The sequence below is a fragment of the Manacus candei genome, unplaced genomic scaffold (genome assembly GCF_025592945.1).
Source record: "Manacus candei isolate 608988 ecotype Guabito, Panama unplaced genomic scaffold, ASM2559294v1 h1tg000081l, whole genome shotgun sequence".
Taxonomy (NCBI): domain Eukaryota; kingdom Metazoa; phylum Chordata; class Aves; order Passeriformes; family Pipridae; genus Manacus; species Manacus candei.
The window spans coordinates 4758820-4770827 of record NW_026138129.1 but is presented as its reverse complement, the minus strand read 5'-3'; the positions used below and the strand labels follow the sequence as shown (position 1 = coordinate 4770827).

Below are 12008 nucleotides of genomic sequence, written 5' to 3'. Positions count from 1 at the left end.
TTATTATGGTATCTTCTATAAACCTACCTGTGTGAGTACTATTTTTAAGACTTCTCTTAGAGACAGAATTAATTTTGCATTCTGTTCAGTCTCAAAACACGCTTTTTCTTTTCCAGTAAGGATCAGTTTTGGAGTCTTGGACTACCCAGTTCCAAACTTTCATATTATGATGGCCTGATTCAGTTGACCTACAAAAATGGTACAGCATACAACGATGAGAAGAAAACACCGCGATCTACCCTTATAACTTTCCTGTGTGACCATGATGCTGGAATAGGTCAACCTGAATATCAGGTAAAAAGTTGTATACGAATAAAGGAAGACTATCCATAAAAAAATACAGGCAATAATTGCTGCTAGGTCAGTACAAGGAGAGCTCTATGTGTGGAAATAACCAGTATCTTTAAAGCAGACTAAAAGAAAGTTATTTCTCTTGTTGCAACCATAAAGCTTACCTTGGTCACTGAACAGTAAGTTGTTTGCCTGGATCTGGATTCCTGATTCACTCTTCACTTTCCTGTAGTCTCTGGGCCATGTAATTACTAGTGCTTTTGACTGTCTTGTATTTCTAGCTGAAAAAAACCAAACTGGCTGAAAAGTAACAAGTGGTAGGACTGTGTACTGTAACACAGCAGACAGCAGTTACATTACTCTGCTTCTGTTACTTTGGGAAGAGTAGTTTTGATGACACAGCAGATGACAATCTCTATAGCAGGCCAGACCTACAAGAATCAGTGTGAGAAGGTATATCCCAAAACCAAGGGGAAATAATAGGCTTAATATATAAAGGAATAGTGAGTCACCGTGTTCTGTGTGGAAAGCCTCACGGACCTATTCTGCTGATTTTTAGGTAGAAGATAAGTATACCTACAACTTCAAGTGGTACACTGAATATGCTTGTCCTGAAATGCCACTGGAATGTGTTGTGACTGATCCCAACACCATGGACCAATATGACTTGTCAAGGTAAGAAAGTAACATGCAACATAACTTGGCTATTCTAGTTTAGTGTTCTGGGTGATAGCATTGGATGAAGTTGATTTCTTGTGCAGACAGCACTAGAAACTTCATCTGTTGTGACAGTCTTAACTGTAAGTATGTTGAAATGAAGACGGTATTTCCTTCTAGTAAGTTGACTTGCCTCCTAAGATGAAAGTTGACTTTTTGGGATGGTTTTGTTTATAAAAACTTACTGCCTTTTCAACTGTGTTCTGCTTCCCAGGAGTATTCTTTCTAATTGTAGCACTTAAACATGAGGGGGAAAAGTTACTTTGAAATATCTTATGGTAGCTCTGTTTCTTGAGACTGACAGAGAAAGCTAAAGAGACTATGAAAAATATGTGTACTTAGAGCAGAACTTTCTCATCCTGCTCAGATTAGCAAAATCTGAGAAGAGAGGTGAAAATTGGTATGCCATGGATAATTCAAGACCAAATGAGCTCAAGAAGTACTACATAAATGTCTGTCGACCATTGATTGCTGTCCCAGGATGTGACCGGCGAGCATCTGTCTGTCAGATGGAATATAGACACGATTCTGTGAGTAGCCTTTCCATCCCAGCTCAGAGCTGGTTTGCCACATAAGTGACATTAAGGGGTATGGAAGACAGACACATGAATTCTGGCTTCTTGTCCAAAAGGATATTCTGTGTCCATAATGATGGCATAATCATAGCAGAATGGTAGACCTCCTGTCCTCCTCTTTAAAGGCTAAAGTTTTAATTTTTACAGTGTCATGTGTAACATGCAGGATTCTTTGCCCTGTGTTGCAGAGGCAGACAAACTACATCTCTCCTGTATGAGTTGCTGGGGCCTCAGAGACTTCTAGCATTGCTTTAGAAACAGGCTGTTCTTCTGGATATTTTATTTTGCTTCTGACTTGTTTTAGATTGAACTGTAGAAAAAAATGCGTTTAAAGATTCTTTGTCACCTCCACCTGTCTCTCCCAAACTGTTTTTGGCTCTGAGGAGTACATTATGCAGCTGTTCCCAAGCAAATAAAAAAAAAAAGAGGGAGGTGATGGTTATGGGTTTCTACTTCTGTGTTTCCCTGAGGTGTAACAACTTGTCATGGGACTGATAACAGCTGAAAGTCTGAATGAACACTTTGCCCACGGCCTGACTGCAGTAGGGAGAGCTGCAGGGAAAGTTGAACTAGAAGCTCACTAAGCTGTCCTAATTCCTTGTTTAAAACACCTTCCCTCCATACTGTTGAAGAAGCTGGTCATTGCCATCATGGCACTTGAGCTAATTATTACTAGTTCCCTGTGCTTGTGATAGTCCTTGTTGCATAAGGCTGTGTACTTGACACGCGGAGACACTTAAGGGCTTCATTACTTCATTGCTCAAGACACTGGAGTAAGAAGTGAGAATGTTGTGTCAACCTAAATGCAGAGTTGTTAAACTTTTAAAAAAGGCGGAAGTCTGTGGACAGAGCTGTTTTGGAGGTGTATTCTTCTGTTTGTTGCTGCTATGAAAAGTAGCTTCTTAAAAATAGGAGACACCAGTTATCTAGAAAAAGTGAAGATTACTTTGGACCTTGGTAGTAACATCTACTGTTTTCTGCTAGTGATTTTTAGGCTTTGCTAAGCATGGCAAATCCCTAAGGTCAATGATGAGAACACATGGAGGCTTCCACATACTGTGTTTTAGAAAGCTGTACAAGTAAAATTCTAACTACTGCACAAGACATAGGCCTCCCTGAATTCCTAAGCTATGTGGCTCATGAGATGAAGATGGCCGTTGTGAAGCACTACGAGCACCTTATTGTACTAAAAATAAGAACAACAAATATCAAACCATGCCTGCTTTTGTAGGTTGTCTTAAATACGTGAAACTTGAATACAGAATGGGAGAGAAATGTGGGGGTATCTACACCTTTGTTATTTTCAAAACTCTCAACATAACCTTCTGTATACAAGAATATTGTAGTAGGTATTTTCTTTTTGATTGTGTCTGTAACTCCTCACTTGAGTTTAGAATTGCTGACATGCTTTTCTTCTAGGTTTCTTACTCTGAAGTCACCTCTATTAGCAACCTTGGTGTTGCCAGCAAAGGACTAGTAATTGAAAGACCCGGACACGTTTCTCTCACCTATGCAGATGGCTCTGTGTGCATCAATGCTGATGGAAAGCAAACTACTTATACCACCACCATCCACTTTATCTGTTCCAGGGGCACTCTTGTAAGGACAAATGATCTTTCAGTTATTACTTTATCATAGTAGGTTTTCCATCCTTTAACATGAAGCCACATGAAGATGTGTAGTATACAGCAGATTCGTGACAAGGGAAACTTCTTGAGGATTTAAAACAGACGTAAAAATAAAGCTGATGTAGATGCTGAAGAAGAAGGTCTCTTGGACTAAGTATTTTATCTTAAGTAATAACTAGATAAAAACTTAACAGCCTTCGTGGACAGTCATATTTCAGACGAGTATAATTAACATGAAAACTACACAGGGACTCAAAACTGAAGAGTTACTTACAAATATTGTGGATCCTCTTAAGGGGAAGAATATCGTAAGGTGAATCTTCAGGCTTAGGTTCTGCATCCTCTGTAGCTTTTTGATTGTAGGATTCTTAAATCTGAAGTTTTTGCTGATACAACTCCACATAGTGAAGTTTAGACTGAGAGGATCGTTAGACTTAGACTTGCACTGGTTTTGTGAGTCTGCAGTTCTTACTCCCATCACCTGTTCTTTAGCCCGAGGTGTGGTGAAAAATCTGTGACTTTGAGGGGTTATGAACTGCTTTACTTTTGTCTGAAAACACTGAAATAAAGTGTACATAATTAATACTCCTGTTATCCTGTTGCCTCAGCTAGCAGACTTCTGTTACTTTACTTTTACTTTTTTTTAATAAATCACGGACTATGTATTGTACTCCAAAACTCTTCAAAGCTTAAACTGAGGCAAGATCTGGTTATGCTTGTCTAGATTCAGTATTGAATTTAATCTGAATATTTGGATGTCTGATTCAGTTCTTGGCTAATGCCTGATGACATGTTAAGTGTTTAACTAGACAAAGTTTTCAGTGGTGACCTTCAAAATAAATAGGGGTGAGGGAAGCAGGGTGGGAATTGTGTGCATTTGTAGTGAAGTCTTTTAGAAGAACCTGACAGTTTCCAAGTGGTATCTCAAACGTGAGAAAGTGTTGGTTATCACGCTTATTCTGGTTTTCTCTCTGCAATCTGTTTCCAGAGTAGCAGCCCAAGGTTTATCGCTATTCTAGATTGTGTGGCCACTTTTATATGGGAAACTGAGGCTGCTTGTCCAATCAAGGAAACAAAAGATGATTCACAGGTGAGAAAGGAAGAATGTAAATGGTATTTGTAGTCTCAACATCCTCTTTTCTTCTAGCACTCCTGATTACTGTGCTTAAATGACTTTTGAAGAAAACTGAGTACAGTGAAGTCTTAGGTCATGATTGAGTCTTGTGATACCTTATTGTTGCTTTCTTTTTGAAGTGTTCCTGAAATGTGTAACCTCTGACCAAAGTATTCAGGTGCTTTCTCTTGAGAACAGTTTACTTGCTCTAGCATGGAATGTTCCATTCCCTTACAATGTTGCTAGTCAAACTGAGTCTATATGTAAGGGCATATGTATATATTATCCTTGTTTTGTACAGATCATCAAAGGAGACTTTTCTTTTTTTCATGCTAAACTACTCAGTTGCTTCTACTTTACAGGTCTCAACACAAACACATTAGTGTGGAAACAACCCTCAGTTAAAATTTTCTTTCTCTTAGCTAACCTGATAGATCTGTTAAATTCCATATAAATATGATGGTATGTGACTGATGTCAGCAGACAAAAAGAACTGAATAAATGTGCAAAAGAATTGAATGAAGTGTTGCTACTGCCTGAGCTGTATTTGAATTGACCAAATTAAGCTGCTGATTGATATGCAGGCTAGGAGTATGTGTAAATCACTACTTTGGTTCTTGTAAAAAGTTAGAGGTAAAACTTAAATGGAAGAAATGCAGAAGGAGAAAATAATTCTGTTATAAATTTTTTTCCAGTCCTGCTCTGTGCGAGATCCAAACACTGGCTTTCTGTTCAATCTGCAACCATTAGCTTCTGAAAAAGGCTATTTGGCTACTGGCAGTGGGAAGAACTTCTTGGTAAGGATTTTGATTGTACAATCTGTTGCTTATGAGTGCTGTTTTTGCATTTTTTTGTCTTGCTTAGTGAGCAAGTGGAACTTTGACTCAGTCCTTTTATGAAATATGAGTTGGCAGGAGAGCATTGTGCTTGAGGGCAGGAATGGAAGATAACTGCATTCACCTCAGATGGTCTTAAAAGCACTGAACTTCTGATTCTTAGCAAACAAAAGGTAGCCACGCTTTTCAGGCTATGCATGATTTTGCCCTTATGGACTCTGTTGCCAATTTATCTGTTGATGCTGAAGAAATTGATAGGGGAAACCTAGAAAGGGATTTAATCTGTCCATATCAGTGTTTTTAATGCAATATGCATGTATCAGTAGTCCTAGGCTGTCACAAATAATACCAAAGTGGTCTCTTTCTTAGTGTGAGAATAAACTTGCTTAACCACATCCTGCACTTCTAGTGGGGAGAATTTGTGGACCCTCTAAGCTGGAGACTGAGAGTATTGTTACTGTATTATAGTTGAAATGTCTGTCATTTCCAGACTGCAGGACAACTATGTTGTTTGAAAAAGTTATTGGCAAGCAAGTTTTACTGATATAGAAATGGCTATGTGAACCTAATTTCTGCAGTTAATACTATGTACCTCCACATGTTTTCAAAACTTCTAGCTAAACATTTGTGGATCCATGCCAGATTGTGGTAAAATTGATGGCAAAACAGCTGCTGGATGTGAAGCAGAAAATCTGACGTTGGTGAGGCTGGTGGAATTGGACAAAACCCTGTATCTATCCAGTGAAGGGTTTCTAACTCTTACCTACAGAGGTCCTCTTCGTGTGGAATTAGGTGAGTTCAGGAAATATGAAGTGGAAATGGATGGTCATATTGTACAAACTTAGTGTGAATGGTCAGTATTCCTTTGTCAACATAGTGAAATCTATCTGGCTTGGTGTTAGTTGCTTAAATAAACTAGCTCATATGGAAATTTTAGAAGAAAATAAAATCATGTAGAATGGTAATGGTTCAGTTTTCAGTAATACATGTGCATTTCAAAACTATAAAAAAGAGACTAAAATACAGTATATATGTTATTTTTTTCTTACTGAGCAGATGAAAAATACTGGTCCTTGTAAGGAGAAATGGATAGTCAAATTGGGAAAACAAGCAAAATGAACTCTGGCTCTTTTTCTGAGTGAAGTAATAGATTTAAGCTTCAGTTTCATTAATAATGTTCTGTAAAGTTGATTCATATCTGAAAGGTCATTTTTTTAGTAAGCATGTACTCTCTTGCATGGAATTTCTTAAATAAGTGCTCTAGTACTTCATGTACGCCTACTTCATGAATTTTAAGTCTTGTTTGCAGATAAGACTAATGAAAAATGTGTATCTAGCTTTTAGATTTTACCCGCTCTCCAATTGTACTGAAACTGAGCTTCATAGAAAGGAACAGGACACCTTAACAACAGAAGGTTTTGGATTCAGGAACCCCAAATGCTTCTGCATCTACCATTTTGATAACACAAATGGTGTTGACAAATCTTGATGACAAATACTACTCCCTGACATAACTCTGTCATTTCTTGAGAACTAAACAGAACTTAACATATCCTGCTTAGGTAGCATCAGTATTATTTGTTCTGCAGTCATTACACTGAACTTCTTACAAACAAAACCTCCAAACACAAAACTTTGCTACTTGTGATGTAATTTAGAGGTTGTTGGTACTGCTGATGATATTTTATAGGTTTTCTGTTTCTTCAAATATGTTGAAGACCCAGAGAACACAGTTCAGTGAAAGGAATTATGTTCTTGAAATGTGTCAAGGCATTTTGGTGTTCTATTTGGAGAGGCAGTTGTGGTTGCTAGGCAATTTATCATAGCTTTCTAAAGAAGGCTTGCATATTTACAGCTAAAACCCCATAAAATATAAGGTACTGTTTTCCTTGAAGCAGTGAGTAAAAAGAAACGGCTAGAAAATTCTGAAGTCAGTTGTTAGCTTGAACTTAAATTCAAATATTCCAAACTGAACCATCAGCAGGTAAATGTTTGTTTTACAGGAAAATCAGACACGTTCGTGGTGACTTTCATTTGTAATGATTCGTATCCTGGAGAGCTTAAGTTTGTGCGTGAGGAGGTAAACAGTGTGCTGGACATCCATGATACTTTTTTTGAGTTTCACACAGCTCTGGCCTGTGCTCCTGCTCCTGTAGACTGTCAGGTTACAGGTAAGTATCTTGAATTTGAGAGGGTTCTATCCAACAAATGTTGGAAGGATGAACTGAACAGCAAACTTTTGCTCAGAGGAGGGCTTTAAGAATACCTGTTGTGAAGACACTTGTAAGACTTAAAGTCTTTGTAGAAGTTGTAGGGTGGGAGAGGAGGTAAGTTGTTTGAAGCAGACTTAAATGACAAAGACAGGCAAGAAGCTAATTTGGATAATGACTGAAAATATTTAGTCCTTATCGTGACTGGGTAGTGCTTCAGCCCAGCTCTGAAGCAAATGAGTTCATTTTTCTTGGCCTCTGTAAAAATGCACCTGTTAGTTGTGGAGTAATTACACTTGGGAAGTAACTGTCAAAGGAACTGTGTTCTGCATTTGGCATAGTGATGTTTTAGTGGCAACAGTCATCATCATCATCATCATGGCTAGGCTTCATGAACGAAGATTTGGGGAGGGCTCTACCCACGTTTGTTACAGGTGCGCTGGTGGCTAAAAAGGCCAACACGAGATAGACATGTCTGATTGCAAAAGGCACAGCAGAAAGACTCCTTAGGTGGTATATTCTGCAAGACACGATTCTTTCTGCGTCTTTTCTCCTCAAGGGTGATCCTGTGTGCTTTCTCAAAAGCATCAGCAGTGTTAAAGATGGTGTGTCTCCAGACCTCCCGATTGGAGGCCAGAGTAGACCAGTTATGATGATCAATCCGACCAAGGCTGAGATGTTGTTTCAAGGGAGTACTTTTATCTTCTCTTTGGGGCTCCTCTCTTGCGGCAGCCGGTGGCAAGTTCACCATAAAGCAAGATCTTAGGGAGGCGGTGGTCCTTCATCCTGGAGACGTGTCCTGCCCAACACAGCTGTGTTCTCAGCAACATGGCCTCAATACTTGTGATTGCTGTTTGTTCTAGAACAGATGTATTGGTCACATAATCTGACCAGTGGATGTTTAGGATGGTACGGAGACAGCGTTGATGGAAGCGTTCTAGGAGTCGCAGGTGGTGGCGGAAGATGACCCATGATTCAGATCCATATAAGAGAGTAGACAGCACTATGGCTCTGTAAACACTGATCTTTATACTTTTCTTCAAGTGTTTATTTCATCAAACTCTTTTATGAAGCTTTCTAAAGGCACTATATGCCTTTGCTAATCTGTTGTCTATCTCTCCCTTAATCTTGCCATCTGAGGAGATGAGGCTACCTAGGTAATTAAACTGCTGGAGTGATTTGAGCTCTGATTTGCCATGGTGATATGGGGATGATGGAAGACTTCCTGAGATGCAGGTTGATAGAGAACTTCTGTCTTCTTTAAGCTGACTTCCAGCCCAAAGAGCTCAGCAGCATCTGCAAAGCAGGATGTTAAATGCTGCAGAGCTACTTCTGTGTGGGCAACAAGGGCGGCGTCATCAGCATAAAGCAGCTCCCGGACAAGATGGTTTAAGGTCTTAGTGTGGGCCTTCAGTCCCCTTAGGTTGAATAGGCTTCCATCAGTACGATATCGAATGTAGATACCATCCTGATCACCGAGGTCTGCCGTGGCCCTTTGGAACATCATGCTGAAAAAGACTGTGAATAGGGTTGGTGCAAGAACGCAGCCTTGTTTCACACCACTGGTTATTAGAAAGGGCTCAGAAAGTGCATTGCCATATCTGACTTGGCCGTGCTGATCCTCATAGAGTGAGATGATCATTTTAAGGAACTTGGGAGGACATCCTGAACGTTCCAAAATCTGCCATAGACCTTTTCTGCATCCGGGGGGGGGTGGGGGAGGGTGCCACCTGTGGCCCTGCACGTCGGGAGGGGCAACAGTATATTCTCTCAATGGATGTCTAATATGATTCTGAAAATTACTTTGAATTGTGTATTCATCAGTGAAGCCTGTATCCTTTCAAACACAGTAGTGCTGCAAGTATTAATGAGATCTCTGAGCTTAGGGTATATACCACATTTCTTTCAGATGCTGCAGGCAATGAGTATGATTTAAGTGACTTGAGCAAAGATGGTGAGCCATGGGTTGCTATTGACACTTCAAAGGAAGCGAAGAAGCGAACATTTTTCTTGAATGTCTGCAAGCCTTTGCCCTATGTGACTGGATGTTCTGGTAAGCCAATGGCAAGTGTTTCTTAACGTATGACTTCTGATGTAAGACCTTATATGCAGAATGACATCCCTGTTTATTTTAGTAGGGTTAATTGAATCCTGCCTGTTTTAATCACTGAACTCACACAGACCTGGGTGACATATGTCAGGAGTACTAATAAACAGACTTTTGCAAATTGAGAGCAGTCTTAATGCTTATCAGGACTTTTGCATTGAGATGTGTGTGAATATATTTGGGAAAATTGCGTCGAAGGCAGTATTTGCCAGTATCTTTTGATTTTATTATTATTTTTTCAAGAAGATAGAAAAGTCAGATGTTGTTGAAGCCTGCTAATTGAATGAGGCCAGAATGAGAGGCTTATGCCATGTCTTACTGAACTCCTAGCCAGTGTAATATATTTAACATCGCTCTAGTCTTTTATCAGTCTGTGGGAACAGATAAATTAGTGCAGTTTGAAAGATTTAGTGAATGCAGGACAGCCTCAGAGGCTTTAGGCACACAGTGTCTCCAACTGTATTTATGAATTAATTTTTGTTGTGTTCTGCTACAGGAGTTTGAGACAGTCTGCTTTAATGCTCCAAGCTCTCTTAAAGCTACCCTATTATGTTATTTTACAATAAATTTAACTCCAGTTGTCGAAGCTTTGAACTAAAAACCAGGCTTTTTCCTCTAGGTGGTGCCATAGGATCTTGTGTGAAATATGCTGATAAAAGCAAGAACCTTGGAGTCATTCAGATAACCCCCCAGGCTGCTACTGATGGGTCATTGAGCATTATCTACTTGAATGGTGACATATGCAAAGATAAGCAGCGTTATTCTACACGTATAATCTTCCAGTGCGATCAAACAATGGTAATTTTCTGTGCCAGTTGCTATTAATGAGGCTTTTAGTGCTTGGGGGTACTATATTAAAATGGACAGTGTTTATTCCTCTTAGAATGGAGAGACTGGTTCTAAAAAGTAATATCTTGTGTACAGGCTTTTCCTTTGTCTTTTTTTAAGTGCTTTACTGAACCTGTAGAACACAACAGTGTTGTGGAATCCTGTGAGCTAGCAAAAGCAACTCTTTGCTGAAAATGAGCGCTGAAATTAGGTAGCAGAGATTTTAAGGCTGTGCAACTACAATTAAAAAAAACCCTGCATGTATGTTTTGAAACTTGCAATGCAGCTATTAATAAACCCCTTTTATATGGCTCTTTTCTGTAGGGATCGCCAGTGTTGGAACAGGAGAATGACTGTGAGTTTGTATTTGTTTGGAGAACCTTGGCAGCATGTCCTGTTCACAAAGCAGAAGGTAAGTGTAGTTATTTGAGCTTTAAAATATCAAACAAATCTGTACAAGTAGTAAATACTTACTGAAGCTGTGTCAGTTTCTTGCCCTGCGATTCTTTCTGTGAAAGGTGCTGACATGTGGAGGGATGAGCTTTAAGCCAACTAAGTATCCTACCTATCATTAAAACTATAAGTTAGGCCAAGAATATTTGCCTGTTATCCTATCTAGGGAAAGAAAATAAAGTAATAATGCTGTTTCTGAGACATCATAGTACTATATTGTTAAATCACAGGCAGACTTCCTAGTAAATATTAAAGCATCACATTTCATGAGAACACAGTTGATTCTGTGCCTGGCAACTCATTCCCTGTCCCTCACTGAAGACTGGTAACTAGATTTTAAACTTGACACTTGTTAGTCAGTGGGGGGAGGGCCAAGGGGGACAGTCTTCAGAATTTGCAGTTGACTTCCTAAACCTTCTTTGTAGATTTGTAAGCTGTAGTAAACATTTCCTATGATCAGTTATTCTCTGACTTGGCGAACTTCATAGCTGTTAAAAGAAGATACAAGACTGGCATCAAGAACACCTTTCGCTTCGGCCTTGTGACCTTGGTGTTCTTTCCAGATAATTAAGCAAGTGCTGGACTTAGTGACTGGTTCTGTACTTAACCTTCAGCGTAGCTGAAGGAAGAACCTGTAAGGCAACTTTAAAGTCGTTTTTGAACTACAGTGTGACTTTTGCATCTTGCTTTAGTGGCAGTTATAAAAGAAATTAGCCATTTATAGTGTGGTCACGTAGTTCTAGATATTGGTGATTTCCCGAGACGAGTTGCTTAGCTGAACTAAGATGGCTCTTCAGTGTCACTGCCCTAAAGTGCCAGCTAGTAACTTTTGTGGCCTTATTTGTTCCAGTAAGCCTTAATTGTCCTAAGTGTATTTGGCAAAGCTAATAGATCTTAAATTGTATTTTAAATTCTTAATTTTTCTTTAAAGGAGAGGATTGCCAGGTGAAAGATCCAAGGTATGGCCATGTTTATAACCTGAAACCACTTTCCAATAAGGACATAAAAGTGAGTACAGATGAGTATGACTACTACTTCAGAGTTTGTGGAGAAATAACAGAACCTTGCAAACCAGAGGTTGACACTGTTGCATCATGTCAAGTAAAGAAGATGGACAGAACTTTCAGAAAAGTAGCAGGTACAGCACTTACAGAAGAAACTTAGAGAATGTGAAGATTAGCCAGGATGTAACTGAAGCTACTATGTGATAGAAGAGTGGTTCTTGCTTATCTTTTACCTCTTATGAGAC

At 39.3% G+C, this 12008-nt stretch overlaps 1 protein-coding gene across 1 annotated transcript in view; it reads left to right on the top strand.

Moving 5' to 3' along the window:
• The window catches only part of IGF2R (insulin like growth factor 2 receptor), a 56739-nt gene that overhangs the window by 24793 nt on the left and 19938 nt on the right, over positions 1-12008 (top strand). The window contains exons 16-27 of the mRNA XM_051811067.1: positions 117-294; positions 851-966; positions 1376-1538; positions 3003-3182; positions 4200-4301; positions 5021-5122; positions 5779-5953; positions 7165-7332; positions 9281-9424; positions 10098-10276; positions 10631-10718; positions 11691-11897. Of these exons, the coding sequence (XP_051667027.1) occupies positions 117-294; positions 851-966; positions 1376-1538; positions 3003-3182; positions 4200-4301; positions 5021-5122; positions 5779-5953; positions 7165-7332; positions 9281-9424; positions 10098-10276; positions 10631-10718; positions 11691-11897 (1802 nt within the window). The remainder of the gene's footprint in view (positions 1-116; positions 295-850; positions 967-1375; positions 1539-3002; positions 3183-4199; positions 4302-5020; positions 5123-5778; positions 5954-7164; positions 7333-9280; positions 9425-10097; positions 10277-10630; positions 10719-11690; positions 11898-12008) is intronic.